At 38.0% G+C, this 24,928-nt stretch overlaps 1 protein-coding gene across 3 annotated transcripts in view; it reads right to left on the bottom strand.

The window, feature by feature from the left end:
- The window catches only part of LOC121386469 (HAUS augmin-like complex subunit 5), a 41,826-nt gene that overhangs the window by 939 nt on the left and 15,959 nt on the right, over positions 1–24,928 (bottom strand). Inside the window, exons 8-19 of one of the 3 annotated variants that reach the window (XM_041517378.1) lie at positions 24,664–24,742; positions 21,112–21,197; positions 20,427–20,591; positions 18,344–18,425; positions 17,704–17,861; positions 16,681–16,843; positions 15,728–15,808; positions 12,345–12,487; positions 11,813–11,930; positions 9,832–9,976; positions 1,676–1,808; positions 1–232 (exon numbers count right to left, since the gene is read on the bottom strand). The exon at positions 1–232 is cut by the window's left edge and continues 939 nt beyond it. In XM_041517378.1, coding sequence (XP_041373312.1) covers positions 121–232; positions 1,676–1,808; positions 9,832–9,976; positions 11,813–11,930; positions 12,345–12,487; positions 15,728–15,808; positions 16,681–16,843; positions 17,704–17,861; positions 18,344–18,425; positions 20,427–20,591; positions 21,112–21,197; positions 24,664–24,742 — 1,465 coding nt within the window. In that variant the 3' untranslated portion in view covers positions 1–120. The other 2 variants (XM_041517379.1, XM_041517380.1) reach the window with 2 other exon arrangements.

Below are 24,928 nucleotides of genomic sequence, written 5' to 3'. Positions count from 1 at the left end.
TATCCTAGTAATTATCTTATTTTCACGAGACAGAAAATATTTCCAGTGTCACGATTCCCAGGCTGAGCAGAGTTGCATACAGGTACTTTGATGTGAAAATTAAGCAAGAATAAGGTGACGTTATTTCCGTCTGAGTTCTGTGACGATCATTCTCCATCTGTTCAAATACTGATCATACGTCTGACCTTTCACCATCAACCAGGGAACTAGGCGCTGTGCCGGCAACTCCCACCTGCAATTAAATAAAACATCTATACTACATGTATATCTCTACCAGCATCCATTTTCAGTGTACAGGGACGGGATGTAGCCAGTGGTAAAGTGCTCGATTGATGCGCGGTCAGTTTAGGATCGATCCCATTGGTGGCCCCACTGAGCTATTTCTCATTCCAGCCAGTGCTCCACAACTGGTATAACAAAGGTCGTGGTATGTACTATCCTGTCTGTGGGATATAAAAGATCCCTTGCTGCTAATCGAAAAAGAGTAGCCCATGAAGTGGTGACAGCAGGTTTCCTCTCTATATCTGTGTCGTTCTTAACCATATGTCCGAAGCCATGTAACTGTAAATAATATGTGTTGAGTGCGTCTTTAAATAAAAATTTCCTTCCATTTTTAGTGGGGGTTTTGTTTGTTTGTTAACAAATTAAATAAACCATCTGTTGACATACTAAATATAAAGGCTATTCAGTCACAGCATTTTTGAAAGCAGCAAAGATTTTTTTTTAAATGGCTTAATTTTAATTTTTAGGGTTCAAAATTGTTTAGAAACATCTCCATGTGCCAAGGAACTTTTCCATAAAATATGGTTGGAATTAGTCAATTAGCATTGGAGAAGAAGGAAATGTTTTATTTAACGACGCACTTAACACATTTTATTTACGTTTATATGGCGTCAGACATATGGTTAAGGACCACACAGATATTGAGAGAGGAAACCTGCTGTCGCCACTTCATGGGCTACTCTTTTTCGATCAGCAGCAAGGGATCTTTTATATGCACCATCACACAGACAGGGTAGTACATACTACAGCCTTTGATATGCCAGTCGTGGTGCACTGGCTGGAACGAGAAATAGTCCAATGAGCCCACCGACGGGGATCGATCCTAGACAGACCACGCATCAAGCGAGCGCTTTACCACTGGGCTACCCTAGCATTGGATAAGAAGTTGAAAATATGAAATGTTTACGCTAAATGACTGATGAAAATGGATCTTTGATGCTAATGGGATTTAGCACAGTCGGTGGAGTGCTCGCTCGAGGTGCTTGTGTCGCAGGATCGAACTACCTCGGTGGACCCATTCAACTGATTCGGTTTTTTCTCGTTCCAACCAGAACTGGTCAAAAGCTGTAGTACATGCTTTCCTGTCTGTGGGAAAGTGCATATAAAAGATCCTTTGCTGCATTAAGAAAAATGTAGCAGGTTTCCTCTGATGACCGTGTCAGAATTACCAAATGTTTAACGTCCAATAGCTGATGATTATTACATCAATGTGCTCTAGTGGCGTCGTTAAACAAAACATACCAAAGTTGGTTACAATTTACAAACATTATTCTCCATTTTGTCCCCCACAGACTCCTCCCCCCCCCCCCCCCCCCCCCCCCCCCCCCCAGTTATCGCATCTTCAATGTGCTCTAGTGGTGTCATTAAACAAAACAAAGTTTAGACATCTTACCATGCGTCGATGTACTCCTTGGTCTGAATACAGTCGGCCAGGGCACCGGTGGCCTGGTTTACAGACTGCTGTAGCAGAGGAACCAGCTGGGCCATCTCCTTCTGGCAACTCTCTGTCAACTCCCCACACAGACCTGACAACAAACAACAACACTGTCAGCTAGCATCAATCAGTAATCATAAACTACATGTTTAGAGATATCAATAACACCACCCAGTAATCATGTACTAGGTGTTTACAGACTGCTGTAGCAGAGGAACCAGCTGGGCCATCTCCTTCTGGCAACTCTCTGTCAACTCACCACACAGACCTGACAACAAACAACAACACTGTCAGCTAGCATCAATCAGTAATCATAAACTACATGTTTAGAGATATCAATAACACCACCCAGTAATCATGTACTAGGTGTTTACAGACTGCTGTAGCAGAGGAACCAGCTGGGCCATCTCCTTCTGGCAACTCTCTGTCAACTCACCACACAGACCTGACAACAAACAACAACACTGTCAGCTAGCATCAATCAGTAATCATAAACTACATGTTTAGAGATATCAATAACACCACCCAGTAATCATGTACTAGGTGTTTACAGACTGCTGTAGCAGAGGAACCAGCTGGGCCATCTCCTTCTGGCAACTCTCTGTCAACTCCCCACACAGACCTGACAACAAACAACAACACTGTCAGCTAGCATCAATCAGTAATCATAAATTACATGTTTAGAGATATCAATAACACCACCCAGTAATCATGTACTAGGTGTTTACAGACTGCTGTAGCAGAGGAACCAGCTGGGCCATCTCCTTCTGGCAACTCTCTGTCAACTCCCCACACAGACCTGACAACAAACAACAACACTGTCAGCTAGCATCAATCAGTAATCATAAACTACATGTTTAGAGATATCAATAACACCACCCAGTAATCATGTACTAGGTGTTTACAGACTGCTGTAGCAGAGGAACCAGCTGGGCCATCTCCTTCTGGCAACTCTCTGTCAACTCACCACACAGACCTGACAACAAACAACAACACTGTCAGCTAGCATCAATCAGTAATCATAAACTACATGTTTAGAGATATCAATAACACCACCCAGTAATCATGTACTAGGTGTTTACAGACTGCTGTAGCAGAGGAACCAGCTGGGCCATCTCCTTCTGATATAAGCTAGCATCAACCGGCAATCATATGCTACGTTTGTAGTTGGTATCATATGCTACATGTTTGTAGTTGGTTATTAGCTAGCATCAACCAGTAATCATTTGCTACATGTTTACAGTTGGTTATCAGCTAGCATCAATCAGTAATCATATGCTACATGTTTGGAGTTGGTTATCAGCTAGCATCAACCGGTAATCATATGCTACATGTTTGGAGTTGGTTATCAGCTAGCATCAACGGGTAATCATATGCTACATGTTTGCAGTCAGTTATCAGCTAGCATCAACTGGCAATCATATGCTACATGTTTGTAGTTGGTTATTAGCTAGCATCAACCAGTAATCATTTGCTACATGTTTACACTTGGTTAGCAGTGTTTGCAGTTGGTTATCAGCTAGCATCAATCAGTAATCATATGCTACATGTTTGGAGTTGGTTATCAGCTAGCATCAACCAGTAATCATATGTTACATGTTTGCAGTCAGTTATCAGCTAACATCAACCGGTAATCATATGCTGTTTGTAGTTGGTATCATATGCTACATGTTTGTAGTTGGTTATTAGCTAGCATCAACCAGTAATCATTTGCTACATGTTTACACTTGGTTATCAGTCTTTGCAGTTGGTTATCAGCTAGCATCAATCAGTAATCATATGCTACATGTTTGGAGTTGGTTATCAGCTAGCATCAACCAGTACTCATATGCTACATGTTTGCAGTCAGTTATCAGCTAGCATCAACCGGTAATCATATGCTACGTTTGTAGTTGGTATCATATGCTACATATTTGTAGTTGGTTATTAACTAGCATCAACCAGTAAACATTTGCTACATGTTTGCAGTTGGTTATCAGCGTTTGTACTTGGTAATCAGCTAGCATCAATGAGTAATCATTTGTTATGTTTGCAGTTGGTTATCAGCGTTTGTACTTGGTAATCAGCTAGCATCAATGAGTAATCATTTGTTATGTTTGCAGTTGGTTATCAGCGTTTGTACTTGGTAATCAGCTAGCATCAATGAGTAATCATTTGTTATGTTTGCAGTTGGTTATCAGCGTTTGTACTTGGTAATCAGCTAGCATCAATGAGTAATCATTTGTTATGTTTGCAGTTGGTTATCAGTGTTTGTAGTTGGTTATCAGTGTTTGTAGTTGGTAATTAGCTAGAATCAACCGGTAATTAGCTAGAATCAACCAGTAATCATTTGTTACGTGTTTGTAGTTGGTTATCAGTGTTTGTAGTTGGTTATCAGTGTTTGTAGTTGGTAATCAGCTAGAATAAACCAGTAATCATTTGCTAAGTGTTTGCAGTTGGTATCATGTCTAAGCCTGATTAAAAGAAGCATTCTGTGAGTACTGCTAAAGCAATATTATACATATCCCCTACCCAGCCCAACAAATATTCATATCTCCTAAAGGACCATAACTCTGTCTGAAAAATCAGTAAATAGCCATGAAGGTCAAACTTGGATCTGTAACAGTACACGATAAAGCTATATTCAAAATTTCAACTCAATATTTTGAGGCATTGTGAAAAAAAAAATGGTTTGGAAAAACAAGGTGGGACTGATGGACAGACAAACAGAAGGACGGAGATGAAACATATTCTTGCCTACTGGACTGAATTAGCCAGCTTTTGCACGGTGCTAGATAAACCTTTCTTGTTCACTGGACAGGGTTATCCAGCTTTTGCACGGTGCTAGAAAAATGTGTCCGACCCTAGGGCTAGATAAATCTGTCTGACCCGAGGGCTAGACGATTTCTACATATGCCGTGACGTCATAACTCATATTTTACGACTACTGACGTCATAACTCATGGTTTTAAGAAATTCTGTTTGCCATTTTATGTTTTATGTTGTATCATTGTTTTAAAAATATTTAAACAAATTAATATTTTCAACTTTATATTTATTATTACGTTGTTACATTTTTATGTTGTTGCATAAAGTGGATTATATTTTCCCGCTTATCATTAAATGAGTTCATAGGTGAAATGTTTACAAAGCATTCTACAATTAAAAAAAACGTACATAATTTACAAAATGAATGTTTTGTTACTGTAATTAAATTGGCAAGAAAAAGAAAAACAATTCAATCACCATTTTTAGGTATATAGATTAAGCAATTCCAATCCTTGGGACAAAATGTTTTTGTAAGGGCCTTGGGGAAAACCTCGGTTCTCACAAAAAAAACATTTTGTCCCTCAGGTTGGAATTGCCTTATCTATACCTCACAACAGCGATAGATTCTATTCATCTCCTCCGGGCTAATAGCACGATTAGTCTAAATATCAAGTTTATATGACCGACTGAAGTAACATCACAATACTGAAATTAATAATAATTAAGTAAATAAATAAGTGACCAATGCAATATTACAGAATATACAATATAGTTTGTTATCACAGTGGTGCAATATCACATTTTACAATATGTCATTGAAACACAACTCTAAAAAGACGGTAGTATACCAGTAATCAGAAAATATAACAGTGACATCATATGACACTAGTTTAATATAGACAGAATATATATCTGGAAAGTGATACTAAACTAGAATGAGATCTAACTTGGTTATGGGGTTAAAATTAAGTGCTCAACATAGTTAATAAAAACAATATTCAACAAAAGTGCAGAAATTTGTATTTTCCATATTAAGAGTTAAATGGGTAATATTAGATACAACATGTGTATTAGTTTGTACATGTACAGTGGATTTCACTTAGCCTCCCTGTCTCAAGAATACAACTTTTACACAGAACAATGGCAATCATGTATGGTTTCAATCTACATATCAATTAGGTATAAGCTTACAAACATGGAGCAAAACCTCAAATTCGGACCAAAATTATATAGATATTCGGGTAAAATGTGCTAACCTGAGGCCTTTTTACCGTGTAATTTCAACATTCTACCTACCAAATTAGTTGTAATCCATGTGAAAATGCTTAGTGATTCGTTTCCAACCCTATATAGCTGTTTGATAGTGATGCTACTACACATAAATGTTGTTATCCAGATTCAGACATTTTCATTTAATTCAGGCAAACACCAGCCTGCCCCACCCCTCCCCCCTACAAAAATGGGAGCACATACACCTATGGTTAGGTAAGCTGTAATATTCTGTTATCTGATAAGGCAGTTATGTGGAACCCACTGAATTACACAATGGTTAAAGGCGCAGACCGTAGTTTCAACTCGTAAAAATGGACACTAAGTTGAGTTAATCTACAAACCTGTAACACATTTGGATAAAGTTAAAACAGAGTGAAACAAGAGTCTGTGACGTTAAAACCGAAAAATATCCTTAAAAAAATAGACTAGAACTCGAATCAATAACCGCTACTTCTCAGACGCACGTGCATTTTTAAAAATATGAAAAATGCATTTTTGTGGTATTACAAACAAAAGGATGACCAGAAACACTTCGGTTCTACGGAAATGGATAATCTAAACAATAACATATAAATAATGTTTGATTTCAGTGATTATAAATGTCTGTAATAGTGAAAAATATGCTGTAGTTTAAAAAAACTAGGGTCTGTCCCTTTAAGATCAGTATAACAAAACAAGCTATCTATACATTAAACAACTTGTTATTCCTCCGAGAAATACAGTGAGTTGTGTGATAGTTGTATGCTGTTGTATATAAGCCGATATTTCAAATGCAAACGTCTTAAAGGGACATTACTGAGTTTGCTGCAATTTTTAAGATGTTATCGACTAACAGAGACTTTTTAACAATTGTAATTACATATCAAATATATTTTTCTGCATTAAATATTAGTGGCTGTATATTAAACGTGTTTCTGATCGTTGTAATATTTGTACTAGGTTAAATTTCATTTTATTTCCTTAAATATTTTTTTTTCGTACGTACAAAATTATTTTAAAACAAAATCCAGTTTGGGCTTCTTACAAATATTAAGACGACCAGAAACACATTGAATATACAGACAATGATATTCTAAACAAGAAAATATATTTAATATGCAAGTTTAATTGTAGAAATATTTTATTAGTTGAAAACATCTTGCAGTGCAGCAAACTCAGGAATGTCCCTTTAACAACATTTAATTTAATAAGAATCAACAAAATAAATTAGGTCGGCTTATGCACAATGTCTGTTGTTACTTGGTAAAATAAGTTAAAAACCCAAAAATGGATCAGCGTATACACAAATCTGTTATTATTTGGTAAATCAATTTTTAAAAAACAAAATGGGTCGGCTTATATACACAAATCTGTTATCTTGTAAATAAGGACAAACTAAATAAAATCAAAACTGTGTGTAGCTGAATTACCCGTAATTAAGTGTGGGACACAACCTACAGTAGAGAAATAACAAAGATTGTAAATAAGGACAAACTAAATAAAATCAAAACTGTGTGTAGCTGAATTACCCGTAATTAAGTGTGGGACACAACCTACAGTAGAGAAATAACAAAGATTGTAAATACAAATACAAGCATACCAGTGTAATAGTCATCTTGTAATTCACAACTCTGTTAGTATACATGTACATCAGACTTAAGGCTGGTAGGTACTGGGTTCGCATATCGGTACCGGTGTAACAGCCCAAAATATACCCCCCGCCAAACTATACCCGGGGTTAAAGTTGGCTAGCCTGTTTTATACCCCTAACCCTAACTCTAACCCTCATTTTTGATTACTACTGTGTATACAAAATAAATAAATAAATTAATAAATTAATTAATTAAATAATTAATTAATTAATAATAATAATAACTATTGCTGTCATAAAAGAGGTATATTCTGGGCTAGCTTGTTTTATACCCTGTGGTATATTCTGGGCTAGCTTGTTTTATACCCTGTGGTATATTCTGGGCTAGCTTGTTTTATACCCTGTGGTATATTCTGGGCTAGCTTGTTTTATACCCTGTGGTATATTCTGGGCTAGCTTGTTTTATACCCTGTGGTATATTCTGGGCTAGCTTGTTTTATACCCTGTGGTATATTCTGGGCTAATCCAGTTTATACCCCAGGTATACATGTGTAGTTTGGCGGGGGGGTATATTCTGGGCTAGCTTGTTTTATACCCTGTGGTATATTCTGGGCTAGCTTGTTTTATACCCTGTGGTATATTCTGGGCTAGCTTGTTTTATACCCTGTGGTATATTCTGGGCTAGCTTGTTTTATACCCTGTGGTATATTCTGGGCTAGCTTGTTTTATACCCTGTGGTATATTCTGGGCTAATCCAGTTTATACCCCAGGTATACATGTGTAGTTTGGCGGGGGGGGTATATTCTGGGCTAGCTTGTTTTATACCCTGTGGTATATTCTGGGCTAGCTTGTTTTATACCCTGTGGTATATTCTGGGCTAGCTTGTTTTATACCCTGTGGTATATTCTGGGCTAGCTTGTTTTATACCCTGTGGTATATTCTGGGCTAGCTTGTTTTATACCCTGTGGTATATTCTGGGCTAGCTTGTTTTATACCCTGTGGTATATTCTGGGCTAATCCAGTTTATACCCCAGGTATACATGTGTAGTTTGGCTGGGGGGGGGGGGGGGGGGGGGGTATATTTTGGGCTATTACACTGGCTCCAACCCAGAGAGATGTTTAAAGACTCAGTGGGTAGGTGTATAAGGCCATTACACTAACTTCTCTCTCATTATACACTAACCCACTGTCCTGGAAACACAGCTCAGATAGCATGAGGTGTGCGCCCAAGACAGCAAGCTTGAACCTTAATTGGATATAAGCATAAAAATAAGTACAGAAAGAAAGAAATTATACACCTGTAAATTAATGATGTCCCACCTGAATTGTACTACAGCTAAAATTCACCTAGCATTACACGTAGAGGGTTTGACAGTTTTACATATTCTGTATCTACTGGGTATTTACCGAGATCATACGCATACATTACTTATGAGAAGCATGGCATACTTAATTACCATACATTCCCATGCATTAATACCAGTGTTTTTTATTCAAGAAATAGAAAGAAATGTTTTATTTAACGATGCACTCAACACATTTTATTTACAGTTATATGGCGTCAAACATATGGTGAAGAACCACACAGATAATGAGAGAGGAAACCCACTGTCGCCACTTCATGGGCTACTCTTTTCGATTAGCAGCAAGGGTTCTTTTATATGCACCATCCAATAGACAGGGTAGTAAATACCACAGCCTTTGATATATACCAGTCGTGGTGCACTGGCTGGAATGAGAAATAGCCCAATGGGACCACTGACGGGGATCGATCCCAAACCAACCGTGCATCGAGCGAGTGCTTTACCACTGGGCTACGTCCTGCCCCACATGTCAGTGTGATTCCAGCTGCATAGTTAACTACCATAGATTTCCATGCATTAATGCCAGTGTTTTTTATCCAAGAAATGTTCACAATTACAGTTAAGTACATGTATAAGCCGCACTGTCTAAACTACAATGTAGGTGGTGCTATAGATAAATGTACATTAGCCAAACGCTCATCTTATATTACTATTGTACTTGACAATCAATTTAATATTTTGTCAATTAAGATTCATTTTTGTTCAGCAAATGTATCTGGACTATTTTCACAAAAAAGGGGGTAAATAATGGTAAAGAATGTTTAAAAATATAAAATGTTGTTTTTCATGTCTTTAATAGTACCATCTAAAGCAGATATGTTCAGTGGTGCATACAAGTAAAAAAAACTAGAGATGTATAATTGTTTTACTCTTAATTATAAGGCATAACAGTAAACAACTGTCTTTACTGTTACATGTATGTTATTAATAGCAAAGAAAATTTAAAATGGTAAATATTTTTATAAATGTATATAGATATCTATAATGGTTACTATTACAGGCATATGTATGTAAGATGTAATGCTAGACTGGATATTGTGAAAACGTGTCAAATTGGTCTTTTCCGTTATTCAACATAGATAACGGTAGAGACGAAAATTACAACGGTAAAGACAAAAGTTACAACGGTAAAGACACATGGTTACAAGTTGACCACTCACTGGTTATGTTTTCTACCGAATCTTCCTCGTCATTCTGCAGGCCGCGGATTTTCTTATTGGTCAACCGGAGATCGGTGGTCAGTCTGTCGGTATCTACTAGCCGAGACTTCAACTCCAGACAGTGAGCTAGGATACACTCGTCAGCCTACAGTATCAAAATAAAATACACTTTTACATTTACCATTAACAATATTTCACAAGTCAGTCTATGGATACATATTACCAATATAAAATACACTTTTACGTTTATCATTTAAAATATTTCACCAAATACTGTAGATCCTGAAATTAATGTGATCATAATATTAATGCGAAAAATGCGAGTTTGTGTTATTTGCATTCATTTCTCTGTTTTGTCTATGCGTCCCACGTTATTAAAACAAAATAAAGATTAAAATTTTACCATATTTATAAAACACAACTGGAAAACAATTTATTGTAGGCGAGACAGACTACATGTAACTGTCAAATAGGCCAGCAAGCTACATGTATGTGTTACATGCTATTAAAATAACCAAAGATTAAAATTCTAATACATTTATAAAACAATTGTATCACAATTCATCGCAGATGAGACGACTAATTGTCCAATAGTCCAGTAAGCTGCCAGCCACCTGTGACGATTGCATGGTCTTTAGCGCATGAATGGGTTTTAACATGCTAATCCTGAGGTCGACTGTTTTCGTTTTGTTTCTACTGTTCAAGTTTGCTCCAACTTTGTTGGCATATGCTACAAGTTGATCTCACCAAAAACCCTGGGGTCCAAACAGGTTATCTGATCTGTACACAGACATGTTAGTGAATTGATCTCATTGAAGGAAGGAAAGAAATCGTTTATTTAACGACGCACTCAACACGTTTGTTTTATTTACGGTTATATGGTGTTGGATATATGGTTAAGGACCACGCAGATAATGAGGGAGGAAACCTGCTGTCGACACTTCACGGGCTACTCTTTTTTGATTAGCAGCATGGGATCTTTTATATGCACCATTCCATAGACAGGATAGCACATACCATGGCCTTTGATATACCAGTCGTGGTGCACTGGCTGGAACGAGAAATTGATCTCAATGAAGACGCCTTCGACATGGATTTAACCAAAAAGTACACAGACGTGTGTTCTTAGGAAAGTAATATTTCAAAGGGACGCCACTCACATTAATTTCATGTCATATTTTAGTCTGCCTACCGTCACTCGAATTAATTTAGGGACACATCAATTTCAGGATCAATAGTATCAATTTATTTATAGTCGCCAGCTTTGTAATGTCCACAGACCACATTCTTCCATATACCTGCCGTGCAGAGTTTTGAACAAAGGGAAAGCCCAATGGCTCCTCTGAGGTACATATTGCATATAGAACATACAACCTATAGAACATACAACCTATAGAATATACAACCTATAGAACATACAACCTATAGAAGATACAACCTATAGAACATACAACCTATAGAACATACAACCTATAGAACATACAACCTATAGAACATAAGGCCACCACACAGGAAGGAAATGTTTTATTTAACGATGCACTCAACACATTTTATTTAAGGTTATATGGCGTCGGACATATGGTTAAGGACCACACAGATATTGAGAGAGAAAACCCGCTGTCGCCACTTCATGGGCTACTCTTTTTGATTAGCAGCAAGGGATCTTTTATATGCATCATCCCACAGGCAGGATAGTACATACCATGGCCTTTGTTACACAAGTTGTGGAGCATTGGCTGGAATGAGAACTATCCCAATGGGTCCACCGCTGTCATCACTTCATGGGCTACTCTTTTCGATTAGCAGCAAGGTATCTTTTATATGCACCATCCCACAGACAGGATAGTACATACCACGGCCTTTGTTACACCAGTTGTGGAGCACAGGCTGGAAGAAGAAATAGCCCACCGAGGAGGACCGATCCTAGACCGACCGTGCATCAAGCGAACGTTTTACCACTGGGCACCACCACACAGCTTACCTTCTCATAGGGAAACTTCAAATGGTGAAGCGTTGTCTTCACAGCTGGCCTGGCGGCTGACGATATCGGATGACTGGCATGGTGGATCGATAAATCAATAACAGGAATCTTTGTGGCACTAGGAACGAAAGAAAGAAGAAAACGTTTGTTTTGTTTAACGACACCACTAGAGCATATTCATTTATTAATCATCGGCTGTTGGAAGTAAGGAAGGAAATGGTTTATTTAACGACGCACTCAACACATTTTATTTACAGTTATATGGCGTCGAACATATGGTTAAGGACCACACAGATATTATTAAGGGAGGTGCCAAAAAGTGGGGGGGTCACACTTTTATATTTACTTTTACACTATTATAATGCAAATATAAAGCAAAATATCTGAAAAGTGGTGGACAGATGCCCCCTTGCTGCCCCCCCCCCCCCCCCCACCCGCTTCCTACACCCAGTGAATCTAATTAACCGACTGAGCTAAAATCACGACCCCTAGTCCAAAGGTTGAAACAATGCGTGAAATGTTGCCTATATACCTGTCCATGAAGACCATCAAGCAGTAGGGGAGAGCGAGGACAATCATCTTGTTAACCTCGGCGATCACAGCGCCGTCCAGACGACGAGCCAGCAGCACTGTGTCGGCATGGTGTGTCGACAGATTACACACGTAGTTCACGATCTGACAAAACAAGAACACATGTTTGGCAGATTACACACGTAGTTCACAATCTGACAAAACAACACGTGTCGACAGATTACATGCATAGTTCACGATCTAACAAAACATGTGTCAACAGATTACACGCATAGTTCACGATCTAACAAAACAAGAACACGTGTCGACAGATTACACGCATAGTTCACGATCTGACGAAACAAGAACATGTGTCGGAAGATTACACACGTAGTTCACGATCTGACAAAACAAGAACATTGTATTGACACAACACATGTGTAAAGATATAAAGAATTACTCTCAAACTAGTGTTTAAACTGAATCAGTGTTAGTGTTTATCAGGGGTGGGAATTGGTGAACTGTAAAAAAAGAAGAGAGGAAATCTAGAAGAGTCCCGGAAATTCTTGAAATCCTAGGTTAAAATCTGTGCCATCGGGTATATTTTGAAGCACAGGACAATTGAAATGTGAGGAAACGCAAAGTTCCATGAGAGAAAAACCAGCTGATCCGAGGAGAATTCCCACCCTTGATTTATCAGTGATTTAAGCTGAATCAGTGGCCTGTAATGGTGGATGCACCGACTAAAGTTAACAACTAAACAATATTATTGTGTTCATTAGTGTTGGAAGGACTTAGAACCTAAGCCCAAATGAAGGTAACACAATATGGTGTCAGGAGTGGGAGATAAAATTGTGATTTCCATCAAGTACCGCTAGATGAAGGTTCGCTGACATCATTTATCACTCCGTTTTTGTTACAACGATAATACGGAAATGTCTTATTTAACGACGCACTCAACACATTTTATATACCGTTATATGGCGTCACACATTTGGTTAAGGACCACACAGATATTGAGAGAGGAAATCTGCTGTATGGGCTACTCTTTTCGATAAGCAGCAAGGGATCTTTTATATGCACCATCCCACAGACAGGATAGTACATATCACAGCCTTTGTTACACCAGTTGTGGAGCACTGGCTGGAACGAGAAATAGCCCAATGGGTCCACCAACGGGGATCGATCCTAGACCGACCGCACATCGAGCAAATGCTTTACCACTGGGCTACGTCCTGCCGCAACATGATATGGTGTCAGTAGTGGGATATAATAATAGTGGTTTCCATTAAGTGTCGCTAGATGAAGGTTCGCAAGAGCCGACATCATTTATCACTCCGTTTGGACGTTCTTGTTACATGATGTTTCCTTTCGGAACTTCTTCAGGCCTGCCGCAACATGATATGGTGTCAGTAGTGGGATATAATAATAGTGGTTTCCATTAAGTGTCGCTAGATGAAGGTTCGCAAGAGCCGACATCATTTATCACTCCGTTTGGACATTCTTGTTACATGATGTTTCCTTTCGGAATTTCTTCAGGCCCTGAGGTGTTTCACTGTCTCATGTTTGAATTATAGCTTGAATCAAGGAACATAATGCGACCTAATTGTGTGTTAAACCAGAGGATTACACAAAACATAACATAATTATGGGCAGATGAATGTAAATCAAGGCTAGCCTCCAGTATTTTTATCAGTTACCATTTCACTTCAATTTATTTTCGTGCTTATATTCAATTAAGGTTCAAGCACGCTGTCCTGGGCACAGACCTTAGCTATATGGCCTGTCTGTCCAGGACGGTGGGATAGTTGATTAGTGGTTCGTGAGAGAGAAGAGGGTGTAGTGGTCTTACACCCAACCATTGAGTCGTTAAAACTTGCTCTGGGTGGGAGCCGGTACCGGGCTGCGAACCCTGTACCTACCAGCCCTACCACCGAGGCCCACTATCAGTTACCAAGCTGCTTCCAATGTAAGCCAAAGTGCTCGGGTGATCTGCTTAGGTCATATGATACACCTCGTCACAAGATTCACAACATTTATCATCCATGAAAGGCTTTTTTAGGAGATATCGCCAGCACTATAATTTGTGTTATCTCCTGTGATATTCTCCTTAGGAGATATTGCTTCTTTTGTTACATCACTGTGTATGTTTCAGCGCTATTCAGCATCATTAGTGACATCACGCCACTGTCGTTCTGCTATTAACGAGTCTACTGCTGCCAAATATAGTGACATTCAGCCCACATTACTAACATTGTTTACAATTGTCGCAAATGAAAAGAATGATAAAGGATGATAAAAAGAATACCTCCCTCGTGTCTTGTAATATCATAATTTATCAGCACTCCTTGGCAAGCCTCAGATTTCATACTTTTATCAACGAGTGCTGATAAATTATGATATCACAAGACACTCTGGGAGTATCCTCTACCGTATATCTTCGCCTATAAGTCGACTTTTTTTCACCCAAAAATTATTTTATAACTTGGGGGGTCGACTTATAAGAGGGTAAAAAAAATTCACCCAAAAATATTACCGTTTTGGGGATTATTTTACAAGTTTTATTGTTGAAGTATGCCCTGTATATATACTCAAATATGTTAATTTGACACATTTATTTTTTATAACCTTTTTGTTTTTTTAGCATTAGAACGGTTTTGGTTATGAAAAAAGGCGTGCGATCTCACTCACATGCCAAGAGAACAGTCCACTTAGTTAAAATAACAGTCATCACTAATAGCAAAAATGTAAACAATACTAACTACCTGTTGCCTGAGTTTATTTTGAAATCTGGTCACTGGCATTAATGGTTGTTCAAATAATGTTTTGTCGGTGATTAACTTCATGAATATTACTGAGCTTTCCCTCAAATCAGCTTAGACTGATATCTGCAGTTCACTAGAACAATAGGGAAGTACATAAAAACCAGTGTACTTTCCAGAGTTATCCTCCTTACATGTATTAATATGGCGGTAAAACATGTGATTAACTGATACTTTCAGTTTTATTGTAGTGATATGTTGTCAGTGTTTATAAATAAAGTTGTTGTCTGTGCACAAAACGATGCTGTACGATGCTGTACAGTGCCATACGGTAACAGCCAAACAGCTTTCACTATCTACTAAGGGAATATTTCGTTTTGATGCTATGTTACTTGTTTGCGATGTACAAAACGTGAAAATCGAAATTTGTAAAATAATTTTCTTTTGTTCAAATATTGTTCTCATGTGCTGAAAATAAGAAATACTTCAATATTTATAAGTTGTTTTTCATGGGTCGACTTATAAACGGGTCAATAAAAAAATACGTTTTCAGGGCTTGAAATTAGGGACTCGACTTATAGCCGAGATCGACTTACAGGCGAAGATATACGGTATATACTACAAGACAAGTTTAATGGGTCACCTCAGTTTTCTGTCCGTCCAGTCTGGGTTGTGCACCCGCATTCTGTTTGGCAAGCACTTGAATGTGATTCTGTTTTCTTTGCTGTAAAATAAATTCATCACGCTTTACCCAATGACAATGTTAAAAGTTTGTTTTGTTTAATGACACCAATAGAGCACACTGATATATTAATCATTGGCTATTGGATGTCAATCATTTGATAATTTTTACATAGTCTTAGAACATAATAGTCTTAGAGAGGAAACCCGCTCAAGTTTTCCAGTAGTAGCAACGGTTCTTTTATATGCACCATCCCACAGACAGGATAGCACATACCACAGCCTTTGATATACGAGTCGTGGTGCACTGGCTGGAATGAGAAATAGCCCAATGGATCCACCAATGGGGATCGATCTCACACTGACCATGCATGAAGCAAGCGCTTTAGCACTGGGCTACGTCCCACACAAATGACAACGTAACCAGGGCACGATGATATTTCACGAGAACCGTTGTTCTGTTCGCGTGTCGGTTACGCAACTTTAAAATCACAAGAACCGCCAATCGGGTTTACGTGGTGAACAATTACATTCTAAAATTAAAAGTACCATATATCAGTAATGAAAGTGAAAATCAGTTTATGTTTTTAAATACATTTGAATCATCGGTTACGAGAACTATATTCACGTAACCAAACAATCAGTTACCTAAGTGAAACTACAGTAGCACTGTTGTTCAGATTCAAGAACTTACTGCGACATCCTTGAAGGTATTTTACTCAATTTGTCCTGTAGAGTAAGTGGACGTTACCCTGGTGTCTTAAGGCTGGAGTACACTACGGTAGCACTGTTGTTCATGGGCCTAATTCACTAAATTCTCTCAACTTTGCGATCTTGACTTACAAACAGGATGCTTTGTTGTCTAGCAAAGCCTAAGAGAGCTTTGTGAATTAGGCCCCAGATTCAAGAACTTACTGCGACGTCCTTGAAGTATTTAATCTTCTGGTACTGAGCGATGAGGAATTCCTTTTCTTTAGATGCCTGGTGTATCTGCTCCTTTAAGTTGTTTGCTTCCTGAAGCAAACACGAGGCCTTTGATCTCTCTTCAGCCAGTTTCACTTCAGTTCCTATCAATTTTCTTGAAAGAAAAAGAAAGAATGAAATGTTTTATTTAATGAAGCACTCAACACATTTTATTTATGGTTATATGGCGTCAGACATATGGTTAAGGACCACAAAGATATTGAGAGAGGAAACCCGCTGTCACTACTTCATGGGCTACTCTTTTTGATTAGCAGCAAGGTATCTTTTATATGCACTACCCCACAGACAGGGTAGTATATACCACAGCTTTTGACATACCAGTCATGGTGCACTGGCTGGAACGTGAGATAGCCCAATGGGCCCAATGACGGGGATCGATCCCAGACCACCCGTGCATCGCGATAGCACTTTTACCACTGGGCTACGTCCTGCCCTTTCTTGAAAGAAAAAGACATAAAAATTAGTCACAATTCAAGAAATTTTGTAAACAGTTCACATACAGCATTCATGAAATACATGTAGCATCAAAGAGAAAGTTTACATTCAAATTTTACAGTTTTAAACAGGTCAGTAGGAACTGGTGGGTTAGTTAAAGTTTTCTTTTGTTTAACAACACCGCTATAGAGCAGATTGGTTAATTAATCACTAGCTACTGGATGTCAAATATTTGGTAATTCTGACACATAGTCATCAGAGGATAGACGCACCTCACACAAGAGGTCTACTGTCTGAGGTTTGATTCTACGATAAACGCACTTCACACAAGATACAGATACATTTGTTTATGAAATTTTGATCGAAAGAAAATTAGTTCAGGATTGTCTGAAGTTTAAAGTTTATTTCGTTTAACGACACCACTAGAGCACATTGATATATTAATCATCACCTATTGGATCTCAAATAGTTCAGGATAGAGAAAAAACATATAACCCACAACCTAAAAAATACAGTTACTTTGCCAATTCCATGTCAGTTGGTTTATTTTCAAACAGTTTCTTGAGGGTATGGTTGATCTGCCTCTTCATTTCCTCGGCCTGTTTGTGGGTTCGATGGGCTGTGTTACGGTGATCTAACATCTCAATATACCGGTCTACATGGTCACGCTGGCCTTTCTGTGAAAACATAACCAGCCTTTTACATTAACTTTTCTGTCCAGGAGCCAATTGGCATCTATTTCTATTTTTGTAAGTGCCAAATAGCAAACTTAGGAGGCATGTTTATATACCGGTATAGTATGTGTGTGTGTGTGCCTGTGCGTGTGTAGTGTGTGTGCTGTGTGTGTTGTGTGTGTGTGTGTGTGCACGCACGTGCGTATGTGGATATGTTTATGTATGTATGTGGAGGGGGGGGGAATGTGTATGTGTGTGATGTGTGTAGTGTGTCATTGCACAAACATTAAACAGGGCAACTTCAAACATGAAGGACATATCAGTACCAAGGGCACTGTAACATTCTCAATTCAGATGGAATAGGAAAATAAATTAAACAAATAATCAGCTAATTGGGCCAGAGAAGATATAAATTAAGTTCCAGTTGTGTAAGATTTTTAATTTGCTTGCCTGTCTAATGAGAAGTTAAAAGTAATATTTCTGACCTCAATCAGTTCATGGACACCATGCAGCAAAGTCACAGGTGCAGAAATATCAGTGAGTTGTCCCCCTTTCTCATGTTTGAATCTGAAAAATAAAACCAATGTCACCTATAGAAGGAAATGTTTTATTTAATGACGCACTCAACACATTTTATTTACAGTTATATGACGTCAGACATGGTTAAGGACCACACAGATATTGAGAGAGGAAACCCGCTGTCGCCACTTCACGGGCTACTCTTTTTTATTACAGGGCACAATATTTCATGCTAACTGCCGTTCTGTTCGCGTGTCGGTTACGCAAAATTAAATTTACACGAACCACAAACTGGTTACGTCATGACCTGTAAACGTTCAGTAATTAAAACTTGCAAACTTCATGATTACAGGACGTTTATTCACGCAGACATACTCCTAGTATTTCGACAAATGTTTTAGGTGAATTTTAGGTACTTGATGCGCAGCAAATCAGTAAACGTTATATTTCAAGTTGTAATTTGCAACAAGTCTAAAGTAAATGTTCAGTATAGTGTCGAGTCAAAAGTTTTCAAGGTATGTGCTCAGAGCCCTGGGGAAGGCTAAATTATATGCTGCTATTTCATCTCTAAAGGAATATATGGAGACATAATATTGGATTACCTATAATTTTACATATGTTAAAAAAGTTTTAACGTAAACAGGAATCCAAGTGTCACAAAAATTGGAAAATACTAACATCGCATAATGAGCTTTAAAAAAACAAACATTTGGAATGTCACTGTAGTATAGAAGTACCATCGATAAAGTGAAAGTAGCATAGCCACCGTAAAACGGAATCCCTCCAAATGATTATGTATATATTTCAAAGGTGTAGCACCCATTACGTATACACAGTATGCATGTGCGTAATGCAAAAACAAAATCTGGGAATAGGTCGAGGTGTCTGTTAATTGTTCTATAAAATATCCTCTTAAAATTGACTTGAAAAAAGATTACAAAAAAAAAAAAAAAAAAAAAATGCCTCCGAAAAGGCTGAGATTGCATCTACAGATGTCCTGAGTTTCAAACTTTTAACAGGGGGAGGCCCCCCCCCCCCCCCCCCCCCCCCGAATATCCCCGTTCGGGCACGCCTATAGGCGTGCATAATGCTATGAAAATTTCTGGCTACGCCCAAGTATTGGGTTTCAGTACTGGGGCTGATATTCAGTTATTTTATAATATTGTTAACTTTAGCAAGCATTAAAGACATTTTTTTTGGTAAAATGTTTTCTTTTTTTATTTGTTTTAACTTTTATGTTTCAGGTAAAAGCTATGTATTTAAAATATAATTTCAGCGTAATTTTGAGGTAACCGATCAGGTAACCCACGGGCTACGCAGATATTATTCACGTAACCGAACAATTGGTTACCTAGGTAAAAACCACGTGAACCGACTTCCAGTTCCCTCAGATTTCGAAATATTGTCCCCTGTATTAGCAGCAAGGGATCTTTTATATGCACCATCCCATAGACAGTACATACCACGGCTTTTGTTACACCAGTTGTGGAGTATTGGTTGGACCAATGAGATGACGTATTATAATGTATTAATGGAAATTTAATTATTTAATTTTAATGAATTTCCAGGTCTAGACGTTGTTTTGTTTAACGACACCACTAGAGCACATTGATTTATTAATCATCGGCTATTGGATGTCAAACATTTGGTAATTATGACATACAATGTATAGTCTTAGAGGAAACCTGCTACAGTTTTCCATTATCTTTTATATGCACCATCCCACAGACAGGACAGCACATACCATAGCCTTTGATATACCAGTCATGGTGTATTGGCTAGAACAAGAAATAGCCCAATGGGCCCACCGACGGGGATCGATCCCAGACCTACCGCGCATCAAGCGAGCATTTGACCACAGGGTTAGCTCTGGATGAGCAAAACAATTTGGCAAATTGTCTATTAAACTTTAAAACTTTCAGAAACTACTTTCAAAATTCACAAATGGCGAATTTGGCGAGTGTCAGAGCTTGCCCTGGACCACTGGGCTACGTCCCGTCCCTTCCAGGTCTAGGAAGGTACATTACACTGGAGGAAATAAAAACATACTTCAATTTCTCAACATCTTCTTTGATGTTGATGTGCAAGGTGCGTTCCCGAAGAGTGACCGAGGAGTGGTACGTGTTGGTGATCAATGCCTGCAGCATATCGTTGGCTGGGAACCGGGACAAAACCTCATCGACCTTCAGAGAAAGGATCCTCTGTTGCTTTTCACTACAATAAATATAACACAAAAGCAAGATTAAGAAATGTTTTATTTAACGACACACACAACACATTTTATTGACGGTTATATGGTGTCAGACATATGGTTAAGGACCACACAGGTATTGAAAGAAAGAAAGAAATGTTTTATTTAATGACGCACTCAACACATTTTATTGACGGTTATATGGTGTCAGACATATGGTTAAGGACCACACAGGTATTGAAAGAAAGAAAGAATGCCACTTCATGATGCACTCAACACATTTTATTGACGGTTTATGCAGCAGGGATCTTTTAGGACCACACAGGTATTAACAAGGGAAAAGATGCCATCGCCACTTCATAGGCTACTCAGTTTTCGATGCAGCAGGCAAGTGAGCAAGAAATATGCCCAATGGGCCCACAGACGGGTAGAAGATACCAAACCATTGACCGTGTGGTCAAGTGAGGAGCACTGTACCCCATTGGGCCCACTGACTCTATCTCACCCCGTGTTCAAGTGCGTTTGCGAACTATACATGCATACCATGATCCGTCTCTGTCACCAAACGTTCCCTGCAATGTGTCCTGTAGAAACGACTCGACACCGTCACAGATTTCTCTTACTTCATGCTGCAATAACAAGGCAAGTGGAATTAAATGTCTTTATTATCCATATGGCTCAACATAAACCGAGTTAATAATAATCATATGAAGCACACGTGTCATAACAAGTGTAATGACGTCATTTTTCGAAGCGACATCACAACATGACGTTGCTTTTCCAGTCCTAGCTCACTGCGAATTTGAAATATGACGTCATTTCCTTCTAGTTGTTGCTGAAACATTTTGAGTTGGGTCTTGTTATTCATAAAGAAAACAACAATAATAATAATATAGATAATAAAAAAACTATTACACTCGCATGTGAGTCGTACTTATTTTACGAAACTCATGTCAGGATTCATGTATTACCCTCTCTCTCGCTCAGGAAACACAAAATTCCTGACACTAGTTTTATAAAATCAGTATGACACACAAGCTCGTATAATAATCTATATGGCTTGCTATTAATATATCATGTGTCACCAATATTCATTGATGCAAATAATAAATCAGGTTTTATTGATGCAGAACTTATAAAGTACAGTGTACTTTAATAACAAAAAAATAAAAAAATAAACATTTTAAAATTAAAATTAAAATTTAACATTCATTACTGAACATTAATAAATGCTACTATATAAACCAACAAGTTTTAATGATGTGGGACTTATAACTGATGAGGACTTGAATACAACAACTTAACACTCACAATTTTTTTTTTAAGTATTTGAATTAAAACAAAACTTTTAGTATGGAAAACAAAATTAAATACCGTATTTTCCCATGTATTATGCGCACCGGTGTATAATGCGCACCCCCCACTTTGAACGTTTATTCCAAGAAAAAAAACATAAACCACAATATAATGCGCACCGTTTTTTTAAACCACAAAATCGACAGTGAATGCAAGATGTACCGTTTTCCCCCGTCACAAAAATTAACAAAAAGCGAAAGAAGCGGTATATTCAAGAAACAAAACTTAAGTTAGGTATTTGAGTACATAGACCTACATGTCACATTAAACAAAGGCTAGTACTTGCGTATTTACATGTCACAGACTCACACGTGCATAAATCAAAACAGTTATATACCCCATACACTGTAAATTACTAATAAATATATGAAAACAAAAATATAGCATATTACATTTCGTTCTCGTGGCTAATGTGAATGCGCGAGATTTCTAAATTTATAATAGTGTGGTATATTTCCGGTTTGCCGGAAATGGCCGAATTAAATCTCATGGAAATTAAAAATATTTACGGTCCAGTTTTGTAATTTTTGTGTACTTTTGGCATTTTGGCATTTCGTTGTAATGAACACTGTCAATAACCTGTAAAGTACCGTAAACTACCGATCGGCGATTTTTCATGTTGTGATCGCTGGACATTTTTAAAAGAAATTTTTTCTATGGCTATGTATAGTGCGCACCCCCATTTTTAACCTGTATTTCCTGGAAAAAAAGTGTGCATAATACACGGGAAAATATGGTATGTACCGAGATGAAAATTTATACATGTAGACAGGGCACAATATTTCACAAGAACCGTTGTTCTGTTCGCGTGTCGGTTACACAACTTTAAAATCACGAGAACTGCCAATCGGGTTTACGTGGTGAACACTTACATTCTAAAATTAAAAGTACCATATATCAGTAATGAAAGAGAAAATCAGTTTGTTTTTAAATATATTTGAACCATCAATGTAGCACAGAATCGTAGTTCAAGTTCTTTAGGATTAGCTATAGGTTTAACTCATCCATTATGAGAACTATATTCACATAACCGAAAAATCGGTTACCCAAGTAAAACTCATGTGAACTGATTTCTGGTTACCTAAGATTTTGAAATATTGTCCTGTGTAGATGTACTTAAGTACACCAAGTTTCATTTATCTATGACTTATACATTGTTAGGGGTGCAACGATACGGTCAAAACCGTATTGCGATATATTGCGATATAAGAAACTGTATTGCAATATGTACTGCAATATAGTTGATATTATTTAAATTTAATATTTATGGGTTGTTTTTGTAATGAAAACAGAAGCCATGACTTTTTAATGATCTTTATTAGTTTCAGCTGTCAGGCTAAATATTTTAGGCCATATTTTAATTTTTTAACACAATACTAGTCTACTAGAACACCGGTGTGACGGTGTCAAACTATTTATAAATTGTCACATTCGGAAATCCTTACTATCGGGCTTTTCTGGGGGTTATTAGCCGAGGTATTTTGAACGATCGGCCGAAGTATTCAGAGTTCAGTGAAAAACAGCAAAGTGTGATTCTCATTTGTTGGTTTATTTCTTTGAAGATGATAGCCGTAGCCGTATTCCAACGTAAATGAACAATGAATGATAATGTGTAAGTAACAAAACATTTATTTGTAATTATTGTTAATTGGTTATTTTCATTGGACTTTTAACACGTTTTGTTTAGAAGTTAGAACCAAGTATAACCGACCTATCACTTCGTATGCCAACAAGTAAGCCGACTACGCTTGACGTGATTGTTACATTTTCTGTCATCACCAATTAATAATATGATGTGGTTTTTGTTTGTTTGTTTGTTTGCCTATTTCAAGTCAAATAAGATACAAGGAACAAAAATAGCGTATACAAATCGCGATACGCAAAACTGTACCGCGGTTTGTATCGAGCTGATCAATTATCGCGGTGTACCGGTATACCGGTTTATCGTTGCAGCACTATACATTGTAGTTGTTGAGAAATGCATCTTTTATATATGCACCATCCCACAAACAGGACAGCACATACCACTACCCACTGGAGCACATTGATTAATTATCAGCTGTTGGATGTCTGACTATTAGTCATCAGAGGAAATCTGCTACATTTTCACATTAGCAGCAAGAGATCTTTTATACACTTTTGCACAGACAGGACAGCACATACCACAGCCGTTGACCAGTTGTGGTGCACTGGATGAAACAAGAAAAAAACAATCAGTTGAATGGATCCGAGATGGTTCAATCCTGCGATGCAAGCACCGGAGACGTAGGGCCTCCACGAGTTCAAAATACTGGATTTGAGTACTCGAGGATCAAACTCAACCCGGACCAGAGTATCCGACACTTACACTAGATGATGACGAGAGTAAAAAATAAAGTAAAATATATACATCTTAATTCCAGCGCTGAACATGAATCCGAAATCATCCCATTGAACTGCATTTAGAAACCGGTTGATACGTTCAGTATTGTGGCGGATGGACGGCCAGATTAAAAATCTTTAGAACCTAGCATATGATCATATGATTATTGTGTAACTTATATTTACTTATTAGTTACTGCTGAAATTAATGCCCTACGGGTACTCGAGTCCTGTGAATGGACACAAGTCTTGCTAGACTCGACCTGTGCCCCCAAGTACTCGTGGAGACCCTATTCAGATGAGAGCTCAGCCAACCGAGCTAAATCCTGCCCCCTTCAAATTGGTATGTCTGTCAAAAGTGTAGAAATGGTGTCTTACACAGCATGCTGTTTCAGTGTTCCTCGTCTCATCACCGGCCGACTGTTTGTGATAAAGAGTCACTTGTTTCCCATCACTCCTGAAAAATGTGGGGTTTTATAAGTAAAAAAAAAAAAAAAATGTTTTATTTAAAGACGCACTCAACACATTTTATGGTGTCAGACATATGGTAACGGTGTGGTGTGTGCGGTGCGTGTGTGTGGTGTGTGTGTCTGTCTGTATGTGCCTGGTGTGTGTGTGTGTGTGTCTGTCTGTGTGTGTGTCT

This window comes from Gigantopelta aegis, chromosome 12, assembly GCF_016097555.1.
Source record: "Gigantopelta aegis isolate Gae_Host chromosome 12, Gae_host_genome, whole genome shotgun sequence".
NCBI classification, from domain to species: domain Eukaryota; kingdom Metazoa; phylum Mollusca; class Gastropoda; order Neomphalida; family Peltospiridae; genus Gigantopelta; species Gigantopelta aegis.
Note: the sequence above shows the minus strand (reverse complement) of the source record. Positions and strands in the feature narration are given on the sequence as shown.